Below are 22,731 nucleotides of genomic sequence, written 5' to 3'. Positions count from 1 at the left end.
ATAAAAAATTGTATTGCAAGTTCTTTTCATGACAAAATAAAGCAAACTCCCATGACAAGAAGAAAAGGACGCTTCAGTTTTTTTATTTTTGAAACTGGTCGATCTGAAGGAAACCAAAGATCGAGTTTTCGATGAGGCCAGGGACTTCGAGATGTTCATATCACGACAGTGATGGGTCGAAATCAACTCATGTCACGATTATTCAGTTTCCGAAAGTCTTTTTTAAGTATTACAAATTTCTCAGTCGCTAAAGCTCGAAAAAATGGAGACAGTCTTGTTTTCACCAACAAAACCTCTTGACACTTATGACATGCTTAGGTTTTTCTGTTGCACACATTTATGTATTTGGTTAAATTAAGCCGTTAAATTATGAGCCTGTGTCTTCTTAGGATACATTGACCTAAAGCATGATCTTCCAATCCGAACTAAATGTTTGGAAGACAAACCTAAGTCTTAAGAATGTTCCTCCACTCAGTCCAAATCAACATCCAATGTTGATTGGAGAATCTGAAGCACTTTTTAAATACAATGTGCAGCTTTCATTTCGATAACTCCTGCAGCAATATAATTTGTACAATTTTACCGGAGATCCCAGCGAGTTTTGGTTATGGCAACACTGTCCATCAATTTGCACACCTCACAAGTAAAAGAATATTAGAACTGGCACCCATTTGGAAATTTTGGCAACACTGAGCCGACGGCCGTCGCCAGTTCTGGCTCAGCTGATGCAGCATTTTTATTTACTCCTCATTCGGTTATAGCTAAGGACTATAATAAAATTCAATTTCATGGGATAGCCACTTGGATGGGCCAGGCAAAATCTATTCAATCTGGCCCATCCACTCTACTGCAATAACCAAGATTTTCATTACTTACCTCTACCTACCTATCTTTGTACTATCCGTAACTCACCTCTTACCTTTTTTCATGTGCATTGAACCAATTCTAGTCATACTCATTGTGATATCACTTTCTAGCCAACTATTCTATTGCCTTTACCTTTTTGACATTTTTCTTGTTTTATCAACAAACCTCTGTATATTGTATATACATCAGATTTTATTTTATAGTTATTTTTACGCCATGACATGACCAAGAGTTGCAATGAAAAATCCAAGAGCAAGCTGGTAAGCCGATCAATGAAACTGAATTTAAGATCAAGAATACCAATTGCCTATAGAATACCTAAGCTTTTCCATAATAGGTAAAACGGGTAAAACATATGTCATATGTAAGAATTCACAGAACAACAAAATAGAAGAAGACAGGATAAGAAGGCCCGAAGATCCAAGCATGAATTCTCGTTTGAAGAACTTTGATATCCCATATGTGAATTACGAGAATACATGTTGAAAAATTTGAGTTGATTTTCACTTGCGGATGGCTTTGACTAAGATGAATTTTATGGGTTTAGTTTCCTGATTCGAATAATTCATTGGTACCAAATTGTCGCACCAGGGATTTGGGCTAATGCAAGGACACTAAAGCAAGGAAACGCCACTTTTTGTGATCACCAAACCTTTCCCGCCAAGTAAGGCCTAAACTTTTGCTCCTGATTGTTTTCCATGTCAATGATTGGCTTAAGTATTGAACAAAATATGTGATTAATATCATTTTCGTAACCATTGATTGTATGCGCCTCACACCAGGCATGTAAGTATACTTAAAATGACTCTAAATGTGTCTTAAACTACAGCAACTGAAAGGTTTTCTTGATAAAGCAAGAATTTACTCTAAACACAATCCGTCAATACTTTTCTGCTTAAAATATAACTTGTAGAAAATTGTTTCAGAAACATTTTGACCAAATTTCAATGAATTTGGTGAACTTGTTATTAAAGTATAGCTCTCACTCTGGGAATGGCCCTTAAGCTAAAAGTAGACATACTGTTGCTCTGAGCTACAAATTGTTCTTTAAACTCATTTAGATGCTTGGTAATCATGGAATAGTAGATCTAAAGAGATATGACACCAGTTTTATTTTTCTGTTTTATGAGAAAACCAAACCCCAATCCCAAAGAAGGACTCTATGTCCCAACATGTTATGGTAGACTTGGAACAAGCGCAGTAAGCGCCCCCATTTCTCTGTGACTAATACTATACTCATCCTGAATATACGTACAGCAGTCTTCGGCTTATTCTCTCCAAGTCAAGTCTATTCATTCCTTAGCTAGTAACTCAGATCGAACATTACATAAAGCTCAAACAAGCTGCGAAAAGAGTTGTCCTGACGTTGAATCTTAATTAGCATTAGTATTAAGCTGGAGTGGATTACTTGGGTGTCTAGAGTGCGCGGAGGAGGGTCGATGGTTCGTTCTATTGTAGATTGGGCAGGATTGAGCATTACATTACCGCAGTCAACGGACAACACCATTGCTACCTTGAGTTGACTCTGAGACGGATGCCCCCAATTGTCATCGTTGGCTGAACCCTAGTTGAATGCTCAATTGATCGCGTGAGAATCCCACGAGTACTTTCGGAATTTTCAATTGAGCCATTCTCATCCCTAATTGGCGATTCCCAGGGGCAGCCACTCTTCAAGATTAGGGTTTGTCTGCCGTTTAAATGGACGACTCGAGCGGAAATAACACGTCATTCCTAGTTGTTAGATGTTGAGTTTAAAAGACAAGACTCATCTGGCAGTTCAATGTTCAAGATGCAACGTCAATCAATGGTAAAAGAAGGCTCTTGGACTTGTCTTGCTCATTTTAGCGCCCTATGTTGATAAACAAATTCATCAACGAATCAGGCCTTGGTGCTGCTAAAAAATATAAGTAACGTCCCAAACTGGCGGTCCCAATGACACGCTTTTTACCGTTTGCGGTCAGAGGGAAATGGAATGATCTAACGATACAGAACCACCTAGGCTCTTCCGGGTTAATTGTGATGCCCTCTACTTTGCCTGTGAGTGGAGAGAAAAATGCATGAACGAGATAATGGCGGTTGTAAATCGTTTTCTAAAGATTTCGTCCATAGAAGACGTCTTTCAAGGTCATTTTTATTGGAAGGAGGCAACGTGCGCCCTCTACTTCGCCCCAGAAAGGAGAAACAAACGCAGAAAAGAGGAAATACCCTCTAGAATGCTAAAAAAATTCAAGGCATAATTCTGTAAACAACTGGTTATTTAAGCATTGTGACATGGTGAGTGTATCATCAATTCTCTTCAAATCCTGAAGGGGCAGATTTCTCAACAGAATTTGACCATGGCATTTCGCATGATCGTGAGAGTGCTAAGGGCTTACGTAATATCGAAGTTCTAATTTAACGGAGAGGTATATTCGGATAGAAGTAAAGACATGAATAATCTCAAATCGGAGAACTCTCAATCGACACCAACACTCGAGGATCCCGTGAAGGAAGAGCATGAGCACGAAGCAATTAGGTGTCAATGGCAAATCTCTCCAGTATTTCTGACTTTTCTTACCTCAATCAAATGCCGTTTGCCGTGTGTCTCAATCTTGAGTTCACGTAACGTTGCGATCTCGTGGCGCCTATGGGCAAGACCTAGAAATACTAGAGGTCCCTGGTGACTGAAATGTACGTCAGCTCAGTAATGAAACCAAACTGATTTCTCCCACGCCATCCGGGCAAGGTTTGACCTCCGGACAGAATAAATAGCCCGTGGATTGGAGCCAGAACATCTAGATATTGATTGAGGGACCTCAGAGTTCATGAGAGTGACCTTCCTGTTGAGCAGGAAAACTCCCTCAGATCGATATCAAAGGCCACGCTCAGGATCCACATCAACTTTAAAATGTAGGCAGTCCAGGCATCGGTCAACTCATGTAACCCCTAGGCTCTTGAAGACATCCCTCCATCGTTGCCAGCATTATGGAAACCATGTGTTTCCATTTGCAGCCTCGGTTGAACGATTCAAGTGCGATCCTTGTGGAGCGAATGGCCCGTGGATTGGAGCCAAGCCGTCTAGGTATTGATTGGGAAATCTCGGAGATCATGAGAGTGACCTTACTTTGGGTCCTGTTGAGCTTGAAAAACCTCTCAGATCAAAAATCTTCAAAAGATCAAAGATCATCAAAAACCGTAAATTATTGAATGGAACGCGCTCAATATTAAGGCTGAGCTCTAAACTTGAGCACCAACGTGTAATCCCGCCTTAAGCCAGCTCGTTCGTCCTAATTGAGTACTGCCTAATCAGGGGGCGACACGGTACTCAAATGACATTTATAGCGAATCAACAAGTTAGACCTGCCTTGACTTTGTTTGTATGACGTGTACATATTTGGCCAATGCATAGATACATAGATGAAATCCCTCCTTTTTCCATGTCCGTCTCCACCCCTGAAGGTGACATTTGTCCTATAAACAAAGCCCTCCGCTTGCCTTGATTCATGATTGGCCGGGCGTCCGTCCGTCTCCACCCCCGAAGGTGACATTTGTCCTATAAACAAAGCCCTCCGCTTGCCTTGATTCATGATTGGCCGGGCGTCCATTCTGCTCCTGCCTCATCAGCCAATCCAATTGGACTATTTACGTCGCCGACACTTTCGAGGGCGATCCGCAAAGTAGCTGCCCATTCTACACAGATCATGTCTCGTCTTGCTTGCATTGCGACTCATTTTCACGATGAAAAATGGTTTTTTTATCGCAAAAAGCAGACATTTCATTCTCCACACTTGGGAACAAATGGAACACATAAGAACTAGAAAGAAAATAGTTAGCATCTAAAAAGGTGGATGATTAAATATGTGCCTAAAGTCTGTTTGAATGGGTAGGGCATGGAAAAAATGTGCGCCCTGTTTTGGCATAGAACCAAATATGTCGCCAAAATGTGTTTTTGTAGCATAGTCATTTTGATGGAACCATGACAGTCCCTGGTATGTGTGCTAACTAGACTTGTCATTTATTGACACGGGTTGTAACTCGTCTCTCTTTCAGGCCTTTCAATTCCTCCTTTTAATACCTTGTTTTTACCTATGTTTCGTAAACTCTTTATCATCTTCGTGCTGTTTGAGGGCGTCAAACCAATGAACAACAATCTAGACTTATTTGTAGTCCGAGTTACGGTCAATCAATCAACAGAATTTTTTTTCACACCATTTTATTACATATCACGGGTTACCATGCTCCAATGACAATAGCTTGCTTTGAAGGCTTTGAACAGTTTGCATGCATGTGGTGGCCTTGATCCTCTTTTTCAAGGTTCTCACAAGTTTCCTGCGAAACCTTGCAGGGTTAATGAATTCAGCATTGCCGTCGATAACGCCCCTGAAGTCATTGGGTAACATGTCCTTGACAACCTTGGGCACGTCCATTCCGATGTGGGTTTCCATATGGATCCTCAAGTTGTATCTGGAGTGGGAACAAAAGTGCACATTTGAACCTGCTATTGGAGAACTACTCCAATCCAGATGAATATCTGGATGAACGTACCTTTGAACGGAGCTTCTGTCACAGAGCGGACATTGGTGACGTTCCGACTTGTGGATATCATCATGTCGATAGACAGAACTTTCGTCCTCAAATACCTTGGGACATATGGGACAGAAGGCCCAACGTTTCCCAGTCACTGGATTCACAACGATTTGGTCTTGTTCTGCGAAAAAAGGAGAAGAATCATGACAATTGGGCGATATGCTTGATTAAGAAAGCCTCGTTTGAACCTGTTTTTGCCATATTTTACTGAACTAATTCGTAAATTCATATCTTCCATGCGTCATAACTAGGTATGTACTCAAGTAAGGTAGCGCCCCCTTGAATTGGAAACTCCTGAAACACACCGTAGATTAAAACTTACCATCCACAATGTAATAGACGGGGCTGCTAGGGTTCTTTCTACGTGCTCGTGTTGTGCCCACAACAACGTACTCGTGCTCTTCCTGGACAGTGATTGGTTTCACGGACTCCTCGGGAACAGGGACCCCTTGGGCGAAAACCGAAGGGTCTGGAACCAATCGGCCAACAAGATCATGTAGCTGATCTTCTGACAAAGGCTGAGGCATGGAAACCCGAGTCTCCTGGGCTTCATATTGGTTCTTGAAATGTTTCAAGAAGCTTTGGTGCTGAAGGCTGCGGAAGAGTTGCAGCCAGGTCTGAGGCGAGTGGAACAAGGATTGAACGTTCCAATATTGAGCCAAATCATTAGAGCCCGGGGCCAAGGGAGTCTGAGCATGCTCTCCTCTTTGGCCCCATACCACTCCTCTGGGCTCTTCCAGGTGGGCCACCGGCTCATTCATGGCCGTTTTTGAAGCCGCCGCAGACGCTGCTTTGGCCTCTTCGACCAGATTAGCGAAGATGGTATTAATCATGGCCATTTTGGATCGATAAAGGACCAGGGTATGAAACAAGTGGGCGCGATCAGTGAATTTGAAATTGAGGTTGATTTCAGACTAGAAGACGTGCAAAATACAATTGAGTCTGAGAAGCAAGAATGAAGGGTTTGTGGAGTTTCAAATTCAAATCGATGGAAGACCAGGAAGTTGTAGTTGATGCTGATTGGTGAGAAGTGTGGAAGAGCTAATGTCGACTACGAGGATCTTCTTGAAATGAAGAATGTGTTTAATACGCTGGTCGTTTTATACCGTTAGCTTTGGACTGTGAGCTGCTGTAGCCTACCTAGGTCTCCTTGAGCAAGCCAGCTGACCTGCTGGCCAGCCTGTGCCGTATTCCGCTGCAAATTCATTTAGCAGAGGAAGCGCCCTTTACTTCTTTTAGGTGTGAACCATAGATATCTATGATTCACACCTAAACGAACGGAGAAACGAGAGAATACCAATATGACAAACTTTATCAAGAGATTATTCAATGAACAATACATTGCCCAAGTTCTGTGACGCAATTGATCAGCCATCAACTCTTCTAGCAGACGTTTTAAATTCTCTATGGGTAAGATACCGAACAATTATGACACGTCAATCCTCGTTTTACAGGAGGTTGTATGTACTGATGGGATCAAACAAACAATCACCGGAGGTTGCAACTAGGGCAACCAATTTACATTTTCAGTGGCATATGGCATTACTGGGTGCACATTGGAAACTGTTAGAAGGAAAATCAGGGTTACTTTTTGGTCAAACCTAATGCGTTCGTGGTGTTTGTGTGTGGGTGAATGAATGGGAATTGCTATTCATTCACTCAATTAGGTTTGGTATCTCACGGCTCTTTGGTAAGACGTAAAAACTTCAAAACCTAATAAATCTACTGCTCATTTATGTTCATGTTTAGCTTTAGCAGCAGTTTCTCTCTGATTTGTATTGTAGTACGTATTTCTAGTTCCAAAATGTTATGTGTAGTTCTTTAGTTTGATTGTTTTGTTCTTGACGGTTAGAATTTATTGTTCATCAGTGTATTGATTTATATTTGTGTTAGACCAGTTTGATGAGTTTATTTCTGTGTTTTTGTGTTGCTTTCCTAGCTTACATATTGCCTTGATTCCTTGCTTTTCTCTGTACCTTACTTTTTGTTTACTATCTCCATCTTAGATTTTTATATTTAGTTAGATGTGAAGTAGTTCATTCCCATTCTACTCTGTTGTCCTGTATCTCGGGACAAGATTGCATAGTCTTTTTAGTTCTTTTCTTTTTCTTGGTCTCTTGATTTTGCTGCTCATAGATAGTTACTCCTCCTGCATTCATGATGGAAGCTGTTTTTGGAAAAGTCAGCAAAGAGGCGAGACAATGTTTGGACTTTGTCTTAGCTGGGAAGGATCCTTCCATAGTCAATAAACCCTTTATTATAGAGGCTTTAGTTGCTTGGGTCAATGAAACCAGGGTGCTGCTTGAAGAACAGGCTCACCCAGTAGTTGAGAAGTCGACTAATTTGACCAATGTAGAGGTTGAAGAGGTGTCTCCACTTATGGTAGAGCAGGATAAGATAGTTTTGGAGAAAACGGTCTGTCCTGTTTACCGAAAGCAGCCTTGTCTTGAAGAAGGAAAAGGCTGTCAGTTTGAGCACCCTAAATGGTGGCAAAAACTTCTCAAGTTCGGTCTTGAGAAGAACATTGGAAAGAAGGGATGTTCAAGTGTAGATTGTCCCTTTTTTCACCCGTCCATGTGTCGTCAGTCCATGAGACTTAAGAAGTGTTTTAATGTACGGTGTACTTCCGACCACGTAAAAAAAGAGGTTCCGTGAGGCATAAATAAACGTTACAAAATTATTAAGCAAGCCAGAATTTGGCAAGCCAAAACGGTATTTGGCTTCAAACTGAAAAGAAATCACGATAATGTGGCCGCGATGGGGCTTTTCTGATGGTGCTATTGTCCCAACATCAAAGAGTTAAGATCTGAATTACAACAACTATTGGCAAGTTTTCTTCGTTTTTTTTGTTCACTTTTTTCCCTATGTCCTGTCATTTTTATGTGATCAAGGTTAGGAAAAACGGCCAATCTAAACGGAGAAGCAATCATGGCGTGTTATTGAGCTGCTTTCAATGTGATGAGTAGAAGTGCAACTTTTGTTTCAAAGTCACATCAGTTTGAAAGAGGAACACAAAGTTGTGAACGGGTCGTTTTGAGTAGAAGGGCACCGACCTGGATTTCTCGAATTCAGTCGGACACGAGTGCTCAAAATTTGAAGCATCGGTCAACGACGAGTCGTTGAACGCTCGATTGATTGCGTGAGAATCCTTCGAGCACTTTCGGAACCTGTGATTGAACCATTCCCAGCCCTAACTGGCAATTCCCATGGCGTTTAAACATCCTTCTAGATAAGGACTGACGGTCTATTAGAATTGACGACTCGGGTGGAAATAACACTTCCAATCCACATGGTAGACATTTTGTATGTAACAATTGCCAGTCCCAAAGACAAGTCGTTGTCATCATGGAAAACTCATTTTCAAAGCGTGGCTAATTTGGTTCTTTGCCCCGGATTTTAAGGATCGACGATTTTTTGGCGCACGTTTTGAATCCAAACAGGTCAATTTGATTCAATCCGAGAACTAGTAATTAAAGCAATCAATAATCCCCCGTGAAATTACCCAAACGGTCAAGCTTTCAATGGATAAGAAATTACATAGGAAAATAGTTATCATGTGCCAGATATACTATAACTCAGAAGTTCAAACCTTGACATTCACTATAATTTATTCTCAATTCTGGTTGAGGAAAAAGCTCATCAATACTTTGGAAAACTTTTTGGTAGCATTGAAACATTTTTTTGTGCTTATTTGACCCTCAAAGACAATTGTTTTCGAGCCCTCGTAATAACTATCATGTGATTCTGGTGTACGACAAACAAGTCATTAAGTCACAAACACTAACTAAATTTAGTTCGCAACTGCTCGTGTTTGCTCCCAATTGATTATAAATAGGCTGCGACAAAATATGTTGCTTTTCCATCGAGCAAAAATTGCAGAAGTTAGATGACTCTGATGTGAGTAAGAGCTGAACTATATCCCACCTAAAGCTAAACCCTGCTCATCTAGTGGATATTCGCCTAGAATGGCGACCCTCGAACCCAGAATGGGCCCCCCAATAACCAAAGATGTTAACAAAACCTGCACTTGCAATCATAAATACATATCTATATTAATGTATATATCCAATGAGACTTGCATATCGCAACAACAAGTTTTTTTCATATCAAGAATATAGCCTAATCGTCATGATTCTTCTCCTTTTTTCGCAGAATAAGACCAAATCGTTGTGAATCCAGTGACAGGGAAACGTTGGGCCTTCTGTCCCATATGTCCCAAGGTGTTTGAGGACGAAAGTTCTGTCTATCGACATGATGATATCCACAAGTCGGAACGTCACCAATGTCCACTCTGTGCCAGAGGTTCCGTTCAAAGGTACGTTCATCCAGATATTCATCTGGATCGGAGTAGCTCTCCAATAACGGGTTTAATATTGCACCCTTGATCCGGTAGTGTTGATTTGTTCCTATTTCAGATACAACTTGAGGATCTATATGGAAACCCACATCGGAATGGACGTGCCCAAGGTAGTCAAGGACATGTTGCCCAATGACTTCAGGGGCGTTATCGACGGCAATGCTGAATTCATTAACCCTGCAAGGTTTCGCAGGAAACTTGTGAGAGCCTTGAAAAAGAGAATCAAGACCATCAGATGCTTCCAAAACGTCCAAAGCCTGCAGAGCAAACTATTGTCATTGGAGCATGGTAATCCGTGATATGTAATAAAATGGTGTGAAAATAAACCTTGTTGATCAATTGACCTTAAGTACGTAGTACAAATCATTGGTTTATTGGTTTGATCCCCTCAAACAACACGAACATAGAGTTTGCAAAATATGACCAAAAGTCCAGTCCCAAAGGATAAATGGGTTGAACCACGTCTCTCTTTCAGGTTTTTCCGTGTCTATAAATAGAAAGCCTAGTTAGCACACAAGCAAGGCATTGCCACGGATCCATCAATACGGCTATGCTGCAAAAACACATTTGGGAGACAAATTTGGTTCTATGCCAAAAAAGGGCGTACATTTTTTGCATGTCCTACCCATTCAAACAGACTTTAGGCACATATTTCATCATCCACCTTTTTAGATGCTAACTACTATCTTTCTAGTTCTTAGGTTTTCCATTTGTTCCCAGAATGAAATGTCTGCTTTTTTTCGATAAAAACCAATTTTTCATCGCGATCATAAATGAATTAATGAGCTAAATACTTTGACGATCGCACTCGAAAGCGTAAATAGTCCAATTGGATTGGCTGATGAGGCAGGAGCAGAAGAGACCTTCTGGGGTGGAGGCGGACATGGAAAAAGAGGAATTTCATCTACGTACGTTTTTGCATGCCATAAATACGTACACGTCGTTCAAACAAAGTCAAGGCAGGTCAAACTTGTTGACTCGCTTAAAATGACATTTGGCTACTGCGTTGCCCAGTGATAGGACGGTAATTGATTAAAAAGAAATAATTGGCTAAACACCCCTTCAGCTGGCATGCATCTGATCAGAAGGCAGGGCAGTGCTGGAACGTCCTCTAGCTAGATATTGTAGAGCTTTCTGTTCCAGGCCTTGCGGCCGCCATGTCCTATCTTAAGCAACACAATTCAACTCAGTATGGTCGCAATCAGTTCCATCAATTTAACGGATTTGAAATACTTGAAGCACACTTATTAATCCAAGTTCAAAACATTTTTTGTGCCCCAAATTTAATTTATTATATGCATGGAAAATATTTCTTTTAGATGGAAGAGCCGTTTGTAAACCATCTAGTTGCTTTTGAATCTTCGAGTTTTTCAACTCAGTTTATGACACCTTGAAATCAAATTTTGTAAAAAAATATTTTGTTTACTTTGGATTTTAAATTCCTCTTTTGGAATTAAAAAATACGCCCATGACCTCCCAAGAAAAGGTGCTAGCATCTTCTGAGCTGATTTACCGTCCTCAAAAACATTCAAAACATGAATAAAAAAATTCTAATTTGGGAAATATACGAAATAGTGCTGTTTTTTTTCAATTATTGCATTGAATATGTAAAATATGGAGTTGCATTTTTCCCCATTTCTACTCAGCACCATCGCTAGATTGATGGTTCTGTGCCATTGCAAGTGGAGGATCAATTTCACGCTCACAGTCAACAATATTGTATATTGTACTTTGTATTTTTTTTTTTATATCTTAGCTGGAAAAGCTGTTAGTAAATCATTTTGTTGCTTTTGAATCTTCGATTTTTGCAACTCAGTTTTTGAAACCTTTTTAGGGCGAAGCAGAGGGCGCTTATTGCTTCCTTCCCATGAAAATGACCTAGAAAGATGTCTTTCATGATTACATATTCAGCTTATTCAGCTTCATGCATGTTTACATAGCAGACGCCCAAAAAGCCTGGTGGACTTAAGAAAAGAGGTTTGTTTACCTTGTTCCTTCAGACGTGTTGGCTCATGTAGTCATGGTCAATGATTTTTGATAAGCTATAAAACTATTTTAATTTTCTGAACGGAGAAAAAGTTCATTCAAATTAATTCATAAAAATGGTGGGCAGTGCTTGTCACATTTTACAGACAGAGATTAAAGCTTGGCTTGTTTCACCCCTCCAAATACCTGTCTGATATAGTTTCATTATCTTAACACTCCATCAATCCCTATGTAATCAAGATGAAAAAAACCGTGATCTTATTTGGATGACTGATGGTGTTGAGGATGACATTGATGATTCAGTTCAACGCAATGCCACAAATTGATAATCACCCAACTAAAGTACCAAAATCGGACTCCAAAAGTCCGTTTGAGCCTTGAAGTCACAGCTTATGTCCTTCCAGATTTTGCACATTGAGATGTGAGGCCTTATGAAAAGAGCGAAATGTTCCCACACATACTGTCAGCTCCCAAAACTTACGTAGATTAAGCCACTTGCAGATCTTCAAATACGGGCTTGAACTGAAACCTATGACGAAGCAGAAGCCTCATGGGTATCACGGGTCGGATGACATGATCAGTTCAGCTACTTGGCTGATTTTGGTGGCTTATTCGTCAGTGGTTTGAAACCTTTGGCTGCACCAAGTCATGTGGGCGTGACAGAGGGTCAGAAAGAGAAAGAAAAGAACCACAAAAGCAGAGAAAAGAGGGTTGATTGTCAAAAACAATAGAAACATAGGCATAGGAACAATACAAACAATTTGAAATGTATAGACACATCATTAAAAAATTCATTCAATTTGAACCATCCATTACTTAAGTTTAACCTCAAATTCAAGCCTCTTGAACAAATATCAAGCGGCTACTGTGTTACAGATGATTTATTTCGCTTGGCAAGCTTCTATTCTTTTTCAAAATAGGAAAAGTTATGACAAAACGATGGACTTTTTGCATTCCATTTAATATAACCAAATGCATAGGTTTAATTATCAGTAAATTGCAAATTTTGCTTAATTTCACCATACTCTATACAAAAAAGCACGGTGCTTCAAAATGATATTGTCATTATAACATATTGCTCAATTATAAGGCCCTGTTTTAAATTCCATCATATCAGTATTTGAAAAAGCTGTGAAGACATCAATGATTTAGAGTTTTGTTGGGACAGCTTTTCTCTGTTCCGTGTGGTCACGATAGATATTTGTCAGTTATCTCATCAAAGTCTTTCTCTATTGAAAGTTTTTTTCCCCTGATTAGTGTAACTCAATTCAAACAGTAATATTGTTGTGGATTGGGACAATTTCATGGCAAAGTCACTTGGTAAGGTTAAAAAAAACCCTCATACTCGTACTAAACATTTCAACTCTTGCCCCCAAGCTAGATGCAAGTGACCTCTGGCGTCACGGACCATTTCTCCCTTTTTGGTGTCTGGCTTGATTTTTCCTCTCCACTCAAAGACGAAGTAGAGGGTGTTACAATGAACCCAGACAAGAAGGGGGGTGTTTTGTTAAACAGTTGTTTAAGGACTTTGTAGGATTAGGTCATTCCATAACCCTCTGACCGCAAGCGGCAAAAAGCGTGTCATTGGCTATGTGGACTTTTTAAGGCAACTGGGACCACCAGTTTGGGACGGTACTTATTTCTTTACCAACACCAAGGCCTGATTCATGAATTTATTGGTCTATCAACATATGGGGCTATAATGAACAAGTCAAGTCCAAGAGCCTTCTTTTACCATTGATTTTTTTTTGCGGACTTCCTTACCGCTACCGGGATTGGAATCCCAGCAGTTCAAGACGAGAAGATTATTCAAATTGACGTTGCATCGTGAACATTGAACTGCCAGATGCGTCTTGTCTTTTAAACTCAATATCTAGCGACTAAGAATGACCTGTTATTTCCGCTTGAGTTGTCCATTTTAAGGGCAAACAAACCCCATTCTTGAAGAGCGTCTGCCCCTGTGAATCGCCAATTAGATAGATAGATAGATTTATTTCAGGAACACTTTGATCATGATTAAATAATGTCGGCATTTTATCTAGGAATTGGAATGGCTCAATAGGAAATTCCGAAAGTACTCGTGGGATTCTCACGCGATCAATTGAATATTCAACGAAGGTTCAGCCAACAATGACAATTGGGGGCATCCGTCTCAGAGTCAACTCTGGGTAGTAGTGGTGTTGTCCGTTGACTGCGGTAATGTAATGCGCAATCCTGCCCGATCTACAATAGAACGAACCATCGACCCTCCTCCGCACACACTAGACACCCAAGTAATCCACTCCAGCTTAATACTAATCCTGATTAATATTCAATGTCTGGACAACTCTTTTCGCACCTCGTTTGAGCTGTGATTAGACATTGACTTACTATTGAATAAATTTTGGCGGCAAATAAATCACCACTTATGTCATCATTAGAGGAAGTTTAATTTCTCTTCGAAATTTGTTCAAAGATAAAGAGATCCATTTTGATCTCATTTAGGACAACTTGGTGCCAAGGAGTTATTCAAATTGAGAAACTAAAGCTAACATTAATTTTGACGCAAGCTAAATGCTAGAACACGCAGTGAAAATCAATTTCTCAGCATTTATTCTCGTAATTTACATATGGGATACCAAAGTTCTTCAAACGACAATTCATGCTTGGATCTTCGAGCCTTATTGTTCTTTTTGGCTTGTTTTGCTTCGGCCTTGGCCAATCGTTCCTCGAAGATTTTTCGGTTCATTTGACCATGCGTTCCAGTCAGAATGGCCTTGGTCTCGTGGTCTAAAGCTTCAAACACGTCCGGAGGGATCTCTTGGCCAATGTGGGTGGCCACATGCTGCCTCCAGTTGGATCTATAAGTAGAGAGAAAATGGTTGTTAAATTGTGTGACTGGTGCAATAGTCGGCCATAAACTCTTGGTGGTGAGCATCCGGGACCAAATCATTCTCTTCTTGGCACAATAAATATGAGGTAAGCAAAACCACAAGAATATACGAAGCCAACAAACTATCACAAGACTCGTTTCCAATGCAAGTTCTATCTGAAAACCTATATTCGAGTGAGTGGTTGTGCATCCACTTTTTGCCAAATTACAATAATAGTACATGAAATGATATCAAATGATCCGCACTTACTTTTGTCGCTGGTCGTTCTTGTGGCACACCATACACTTGAATATCTTAGTGGTGCTGTCATGGATCTTCATGTGTCGGGTGAGGGCGTTTCGCTCGGAGAGTCGCTTTTTGCAATTGGGGCAAATGACGGTTGGTTGATTTGCCCGTCTCTGTTGCTGGCCCACCTCCACTTGGACTTGGGCGGGATCTCCTTGTCCATTTCCGTTATTTATATTGTTCAAGGGAGACATTGTTCTTCGTATTTGAGTTTCTTATAGTATCAATGATAGGATTATTATAACACAGACTCGCCAATCTCGCCTTATATATGGGCTTCGTTATTCCATTGGAAGACGCTTAAGCTGGCCGACGCAGCTACAGCTTACTCCCTTGAACCACGTTGAGCTTGTCAACCTAACCTCATTTCAGTAATGGCTGATTGTCTTGAGTTCAAAGTGAGCGCTCTCACTTTCTACGCGGGCTTTGTTGCCTCGCCTTCCATCGATGTTTGATTTTTACCAGTCTCAGTAGGAGGGACATGAAATGCTTATTTTACGTACTTCTGATAGGATACTAGAACTGCTATTGACTAAATCATATTTGGGTAACATATGTCCACCCCTCTTTTTTAGAAGAGTCCCAACTCTCAACCATGCCGAAGTTTGTGCCCAAGGTGACCCATTATTGTCATACCTCTGATACTCGAAATCAGTCCATTGTCATGTAATTTTTTTTGCGAGAAATGTTCATTATGAAACCATTCCACATGCCCAAGAAGGTTGTTTCAAGATCGCTTTTTTCTCTTAACCCTTTGTTATTTCAAATGCTGGAGAAGAAAAAAAACCAATCAATATTTATTCAAACACTTTTTGTCGTCATTTCATTTCAACTTATAAAGCAAAACAAAATTTTCTTACTTTCAGCCTACCTCGTCAGTATTCATAACCGAAAGAGGCGACGGCCAGACTTCTTACTTTCTCCCTTTAATTTGAGGCCTGTTTTTTTAAAGCTCGTACCTCGGAGTTATGTAGTCTTGGACGTTATCTAGTATGGAAATGCACTCGTCAAAGTTGGGTGCAGATGTCCATGCTGGGTAACATCCAAGCCTTAAATCAGAGATAAAAGCGTTTTAAAAAACTTCCCTCTGCACTTAGTACACCCGCAAAGTAATTTTATTAGAGACTACAGTATTTCATGTTTGATTCTAACTGAACATGAATGAAGCCACTTGATGTTTGCACATCCCAAAAATGCCAAAGATGCGTGCGCCTCTCGACATTACATGGGCCAACTTTGTTTTCCTCGCCATGAAATAAGCGAGTTCCAGGCGGACCTAGGTCAGCAATGACAAAGATTTAATTACAAACAAATACATGAAAACCCATCATGAAACATTTGGCTAACAATGCCATTTCCTGTGAGCTAAAGAGGGGACATTTTGGCAAATTTCTCAATCTGGTTGCGAGATTGTACGACCCAACATCACGTAACTTCTTTGAGAGGTTCAAGTTGGATTAACATGAACAAATCATAATGTAAATTTCGAGTGACAGGTTTAGTTCCTTGGTTTTTGAATAACTGACGATTTCTAGAAAATATTTTGTTTAGGTTAACGGCCCTTTGGGTCTAGATGTTAAAAAAAACATTATTCGAGACTCGATTTTTTGGCACAGTCCTTAGATTACAAGTGCAATTAATTACTTTTTGGGTAATGGGCATCCCAACTAGTTCGTTCCATTTTCCTCATTTGAATTTAATCAGTCGTACCTTTTTTGTGCTTGTTGACCTTTGATTTCATAATTATTTTGTGCGTCTTTTTGCAAATCATCAAGACATTGTTGAAAGCTTGCCAATAATAGGCCATTTTGACAATGACAATAAAAGATAAAACTGGATCCTTATTTCCATGCAAAATCATGGAAAATTCAATGCTTCTTTAGTCTGTTTGAATGCCTCGAGTAAGCTCCCTGGCTCATGAAACAAATTAGAGATGTTGCACGGGCATTTTGAACGCCTTTGAGTCATTATTATGTTATAAAATGTAAGGTTTTTTTAAATTGTCTCGAATGGCTTCGTAGTTCTTGTCACATTGGAGAATTTTTTTTCAATGATTGCTGATGTTGTTGATATGTTTAAAAGATGTCATTCTTGACTTCAAACCATCGAAGTACTAGTCTAGTCTTGGCTGGCTGACCAATATAGGTTCGTAGCCAAAACAGTACGTACAACTCGAGAGAGGGCAAGTGTCCCATCCCCCCGAGGCGTATCAAGTGTGGATTTCTCCACATTGAGGACATATGTAGGTAGGTCCCTTGGGTGTCTCATGGTCCGAAATGAAGAACTGAAAAAATCCAGAGGGATACGCAAATGATGTTGACCTGAACGACATAAAGAAGGATGAGTTTTTCGTTGCTTTAACTGTGAAAATGAAATTTGGGGAACATTTTCACCAACAGCGGGATTCCAACCCACGCCCTCTGGAAACCAAGATAAGAGTCTGGGATACATCCCCCAAGCTCATATTTCGAAGGCAATTGTTCATCATAATGTGACTAATGTACATAAGTAGCAGCTGTCTGATGATTTCAACACAAACTTTGTAAGGTCACCTGGGCACTTTTCAAAACACTAGAGGTACTAAATAAGCAAAGTACAATACGCAGTATTAGAAGAAGAAAAACTCTTTTCTAGGGTTTCAAAGAGTTCTTTCTAAAAATAGAAATTTCTTACGTGGGAGAGCAAAGTCCAAAAACAGCTTTTTTTAGTAGTTGTACAAGTACTACAGCTTCTTCCACCACGCAGGCGTGGCTCAGTGTTTGGTTCATTTTGGTTCGTATCTCATTCAGACTCCCGGAGGCACTTTTCGTCGCAACCGACGTTTTCTCCGGCTTGCTAGGACCTCCTCAGATTCGAATACCTCGAATTCCTCTCCTCATTTAACCCACACCCCAATACGCCCTCCTCTTCTTCACCTCAACCAGGAATACGGGGAATCTGATCTGACGCAGTCCTCGTTGACGAACGAGGCCATGTTTATTCCAACCCACCGTCCGTTTGATTGATTTTTACTGTTTTATTGTTGGCTGTTGGAATCGCTCGAGTCCTCGGAGGACCAACTTGTGCCAAATGGAAGGATGGACAGCTCATGTTTCGTTGACATCAGAAACTCAAGCCGTTCCTCGTCCAGATCTTGGCGCCAAGTTCAAACGTGATCGTGAAATGTCTATTGCGTTTCTTATTAATTCTCAAATTGTCATTTTCGAGCTCGGGGAGGGGAGATATTTATGATTCCGTCTATCCTCTTTTTTTATCGGCTGGCTCATCTAGATGTTTCCTCAACAATAAACGTCACTTATAATCGATTATCAAATCCGTAGATACGTGTTTCCTCTTCGGTGCAATATAATCATATAATCATACAGCCTCAAAAACCGATTCAAAGCATGCTTCTTATTCTAAAGAAAGATTCCTTCACTCTTTGGATAATAGATGTAAAATGCCGATGGATTTTGAAGATATATATTCCAGCTGAATGAGCTCCCGCTATTTTGAATGAAAATGGATCCAAATCTGGGAATTGCAGTATGTTACCATTTCAATATCTTTCTTCAATTACATAGGAGCATTTAGACTAAAGTAAAAAACCAGGAAGAAATCCGGTTTGAGGATTGAAGTAAGACTAGTGCTGGGGCGAACCGAACTCGAGTCTGAGTGCTCTCTAATCTTTTACTCGTTTTTGGAGAAATTGCTTGGAGTCCGGACTCGTCAAAAAGATTTTTTGGTTCAAATTTCGAAATATGAGTCATTTTGTTCGACTTGTGTACTGTACACAGTGAAAGACTCGACTCCTGTGCGAGACTCGCCCCAGCACTAATCCTACTTCAATCCTCCAACCGGATTCAATCTTAGTTTTTTATCATGGTCTAAATGCGCCGTTTCTAATTTGAAAACTACTTGTACTTTTTAACAGTAAGACTTTTGCAATCATCATTTCTAATAGAATTGTAAAACAAAAAGCACAATTTCACATGTTTTTGATGACTAACTTTAAAAACATCACTTTCTCTAGACTTAAATTTTTATTTTTAGGACAATTTAATGAATAAAGATGATCACAGAGAGTCGCTGGTATGCTACAAGTATACTATATATAGCTCCTTGTTAATTTCAACTGGATGGAATTGGTCTTTACTTAAAATCAATTCAGCAAAATGCTCAAAGTTGGTTTTAAAGCTAAAAAGGCCAGTATGTATTCGGACATAGCTCTAAAAAGTAATATAACCAAATTGGTAAAGCAGCAAAGTGGAGAAGTGATGAGGCTGAGGTAAGTGGTGATAAAAATGAAGTAATACTGGATGATGATTGATGTACCCTATGGTATAGTTGAACGCATATGCATTTATTTTCAGCAAACATCAATATAGAAGGTATGTACTCCTAAAGGCGACGCAATTGGCTTGGAGGTGTGGAACCTTCCAATTCAGAAGTCGAGCCTGATCCAAGACTTTGGCTAGAGTGGCCTTCACCGTTCCCTGGGCCTCCAAATCCAAATAGATCTGGTACAATTCCAACGCAGCAACCGCATCTTCGTTGGAATTGTGGCACTCTTTTTGGATGTGCTTGTCCAAAAAGTACCACGCCAGGAACTTGAGGGACAACAACCTCCAATGGGGCAGATGGAACAGGTGCACCGTGTCCACCACTTGATCCGAGGGCACAACGATCCCGAGCATGTCGAAATCGTTTTTGAGCCCATGTCCCACAAAGATGCAGCCAACGTCCACCAGATGGCGCACCTTCTTGTAGGTCCTCTTTAAAGACGTCAAGTGGTGGGAGCTCTGGGTGGGGTCCAGATCTCCTGGAAATATCCCCGAGTACTTGCTCACGTAGTCCGATATTTCCTCCTCGCAGGAAATGTGGTCGTCAATGAATGGTACTACAAAGAAAAGGATGACAAATTGACGTTCTGTGCTCACTGCAAAACAGCCAGGTTCTTGATTCTTACCTCCACGACGCGGACCCCAGCCCTGGACGCAAGTAACTCTACCCACGAGTCTCACGGCAGCCTTGACCGTGATCAGTCGCCGATTCCTTCCAGGAGACTTCTCCTCTGGCGTCAGAGTGACGAATTCCGCATCTAAGGCCACCAGATCACCAGCTCTAGGGACTTCGTTGTCGTCCAAGGGACAGAAGCTCAGAGGTCCCTCATGACCTTGGGATGGTTGGAAGATGTCCAAGCCAATGGACGGGGAAGGTTTAGGATGGAAGGGCACACTGACCTCGTTGTATTCTACCCGCCGATAGACCAAAATGCTCGGCACCTTCAGATTAAGGTCTATCCAAGTAGCCTCGGAACTGTCAACCGGATTGATGGAGAAGTCGTTGAACAGATACCATTGACTCTCCTGAAATATGAAAGACAAAATGAAAAAGAAAATAATGGAAGGATTTGGTGTATACACAAGGTTCCGTGAATGTGAATCGCTACAACGATTCGAAAGTGAAGCACTTCGATTTCGCACAAACATAGTTGCCTTTTAACGCTCTTTTGACCTAACAAGGTCAAAGATATGGTAAATAATCCAACTTTTACGAAAATCAACGGTTCTAATTATAGCACACGTAATTTGTTGGGTTCAAATGCAGCATTGCGATTTTGCACAAATCTAGGATGAATTAAAATGTTGTTCTGATATCTGTCCGCACATTGATAAACGTTAATATTTCAAAATTTCAAAGCCTCCCGTGCAAAACGTTGACCAATGGCAACCCCCCCCCACACTCCTATTGTCCATAGATATTTGTTTATTAATTGCAACCACATCAAACTCAATTTGAATCACTGACTTACCGGCAGAACCAATCGGGCTGAATTAAAGGCCCCCACTTTGATGGCAGTCACCACATTTGACGCTTTACCAGTCTGCGGATCCACGATTGTAAAGCAAACAGATTGCCTGAAACGAATGAAAAAAATAAATCAATCAAATTGTTTTCCTTAATAAAGCTATAGTTGTGTCTGCTTTCCTCTTCAATAAATGGTCAAAAATAACAATCGTAGTCAAACTTACAACTCGTATTCCACTTGCTCCCCGTCTTCATTCAACGTAGTTTTAGCTCCTCCCTTGAGTGTGCCATCAGCCAATCTTTGGAGCTTCAACGATTCAGGGATCCAAGAAACATCTAATTCTCTCATCTGGTCCCACAAATCGCCATCTTGATCCACTTTTGAACCGTACACATTGGCCGTGAGAGTAGCTTCATTGGCCACGTGCACAGATTGCTGTTCCCAAAATGCACTGGTTACACTCTCGTTGCACCCAGTGTAAACCGTCAGTGACTCCGGCAAAGATTGTACCGAATGGGACAGATTGGTGGGCTGGAAATGGCCACAATGGGAACACAAGGCCGATCTCATTGCTTTGCTGGATTCAAGGGAGGAGCACAAAACGTCTTCGAAGGAAATTCTCGTCGAGTCTTGGGGATACACAAGATCGCAACCAATTTGTTGCCCACTTTGAACACTGATGCACGATTGGCAGTTGGTGCAGGTGGTCACTGTCACAGTCTCAAGGCCACAACTGTGATCGAAGGCATTGCTGCCATTGTCCCTAGAAGCCACGGCGATTTGCTCAAGGATAAATTTGTGCCAATTTTGCACCACTTGAATTATGTCTCTTGAACTAGAGGCCGTCACGGAATCCGAATTAGGAAACACCAGGCCTCGGGCAACGGCCTCAGTGTTGGTTCTCAAGGCCCTCAAGAAGTTGTGAGGCTGCACTAATTGATTCCCGCTCTTTTGGTCCATCATGTGGAACAAGAAGGACAACTCGCACACCAAACACGTGTCCATGTCACAACAATGGCCGAGGACCACTTGATGAAGGCCTGCCTGGTAATAAAGGGCCTGGATCATGGCGTTGCAATAGGCATTAGGCAGACAACCTTGGAGACCACACAAACTGGTGGGGTTGTGTTCTTCAAAGTCGAACGAGTCCATGCCAAACTTGCCAAACACAATGGGCACCTTATGATACAGTTCAGGGATCAGCTTGGGTGTGAAACTTGTTGAACTGTTTTCCGACACTGGTAGAGCTTCTTCTTCGCCGTAAGAATAATGACTAGAAAACCTGAAAAAACGTTGACCAAATGTTAAAGCAACCCAAACATTCAAAGGATCACATCACACACTCATTCCCTTTCCGGTTATCTTTGTACGGTACTTACATTTTATTGACATCCTCAAATTCGTTATTGGTCAAAGTAGCGTATTCTTTCTCTAACTTTGTTTGGATTTCAGACCTGATGCGAAGGCTGTGATCACTACAAAATAGGTGGAACATTTGCTGCGACGTATGTTGGTCCCATTTGTGTGCTTCTTCGATGTCATTGTTGTTGATTTCAGGGTAAAATTCATCAGCAAATAAATTGAATTTGTGACTTTGCTCTGCCATGCCCATTGCCGAGGTCTGGATGGTCTTCCCTTCTGGTTGAAACTCGGGGGCGAGAATATTGAAAGAAAAAAGTGAATTCTTGGTAGTCGAACCTTGCGGTTGGAATTCGTTGGCCATCAGGTTGAATCGAAAGTTGTCCATTGTGTTTCGTAAAAGTTTGAAACTGTTTCTCGAAATGATGATATGTTTTCAACTTCAAGAGATCTGTTGAACTGAGGTCGAACCAAGCGGGTGGGCTTATTTATAAGACAGGCGAGCTCAACTGGGTCAGCAGGGTTGGGTAGCCGGCTGTTTACCGGGCAATTGGCAGGTCAGCGCCTACGCAAGGAAGCCGACCGGAAGAATGTGAGGAAAGCGAAGAAGTAGCAGAAATGGAGCGCGCTTATGGGGTAGGTTATCA

General features: G+C 41.0%; 3 protein-coding genes across 4 annotated transcripts; all 3 read right to left on the bottom strand.

Moving 5' to 3' along the window:
* Window positions 1–4,927: 4,927 nt before the first annotated feature.
* LOC131892081 (sal-like protein 1) lies at window positions 4,928–6,770 on the bottom strand. 2 transcript variants are annotated; one of them, XM_059241816.1, is made up of 3 exons: window positions 5,756–6,770; window positions 5,392–5,554; window positions 4,928–5,310 (listed from the first exon to the last, which is right to left on the bottom strand). In XM_059241816.1, exons 1-3 carry the CDS (start codon window positions 6,270–6,272, stop codon window positions 5,070–5,072), a joined length of 921 nt encoding a protein of 306 aa, XP_059097799.1. In that variant the 5' UTR covers window positions 6,273–6,770; the 3' UTR covers window positions 4,928–5,069. The 2 variants fall into 2 exon arrangements, with proteins under 2 accessions (XP_059097799.1, XP_059097798.1); XM_059241815.1 differs by having other exon boundaries at window positions 4,928–5,554.
* A 7,596-nt stretch (window positions 6,771–14,366) lies between these two features.
* Window positions 14,367–15,128, bottom strand: LOC131892239 (uncharacterized). Its single transcript, XM_059242029.1, has 2 exons — window positions 14,899–15,128; window positions 14,367–14,616 (listed from the first exon to the last, which is right to left on the bottom strand). The coding sequence occupies exons 1-2, from the start codon at window positions 15,126–15,128 to the stop codon at window positions 14,367–14,369; spliced, it is 480 nt and encodes a 159-aa protein (XP_059098012.1).
* A 3,865-nt stretch (window positions 15,129–18,993) lies between these two features.
* On the bottom strand, window positions 18,994–22,472 carry LOC131892238 (PAN2-PAN3 deadenylation complex catalytic subunit PAN2-like). Its single transcript, XM_059242028.1, has 5 exons — window positions 22,105–22,472; window positions 20,949–22,007; window positions 20,729–20,834; window positions 19,883–20,282; window positions 18,994–19,813 (listed from the first exon to the last, which is right to left on the bottom strand). The coding sequence occupies exons 1-5, from the start codon at window positions 22,470–22,472 to the stop codon at window positions 19,293–19,295; spliced, it is 2,454 nt and encodes an 817-aa protein (XP_059098011.1). The 3' UTR covers window positions 18,994–19,292.
* Between the last annotated feature and the right edge of the window lie 259 nt (window positions 22,473–22,731).

The sequence above is a fragment of the Tigriopus californicus genome, chromosome 12 (assembly GCF_007210705.1).
Source record: "Tigriopus californicus strain San Diego chromosome 12, Tcal_SD_v2.1, whole genome shotgun sequence".
NCBI lineage: Eukaryota > Metazoa > Arthropoda > Copepoda > Harpacticoida > Harpacticidae > Tigriopus > Tigriopus californicus.
The sequence above is the reverse complement of the archived record's forward strand: the minus strand, read 5'-3'. Positions and strand labels throughout refer to the sequence as shown.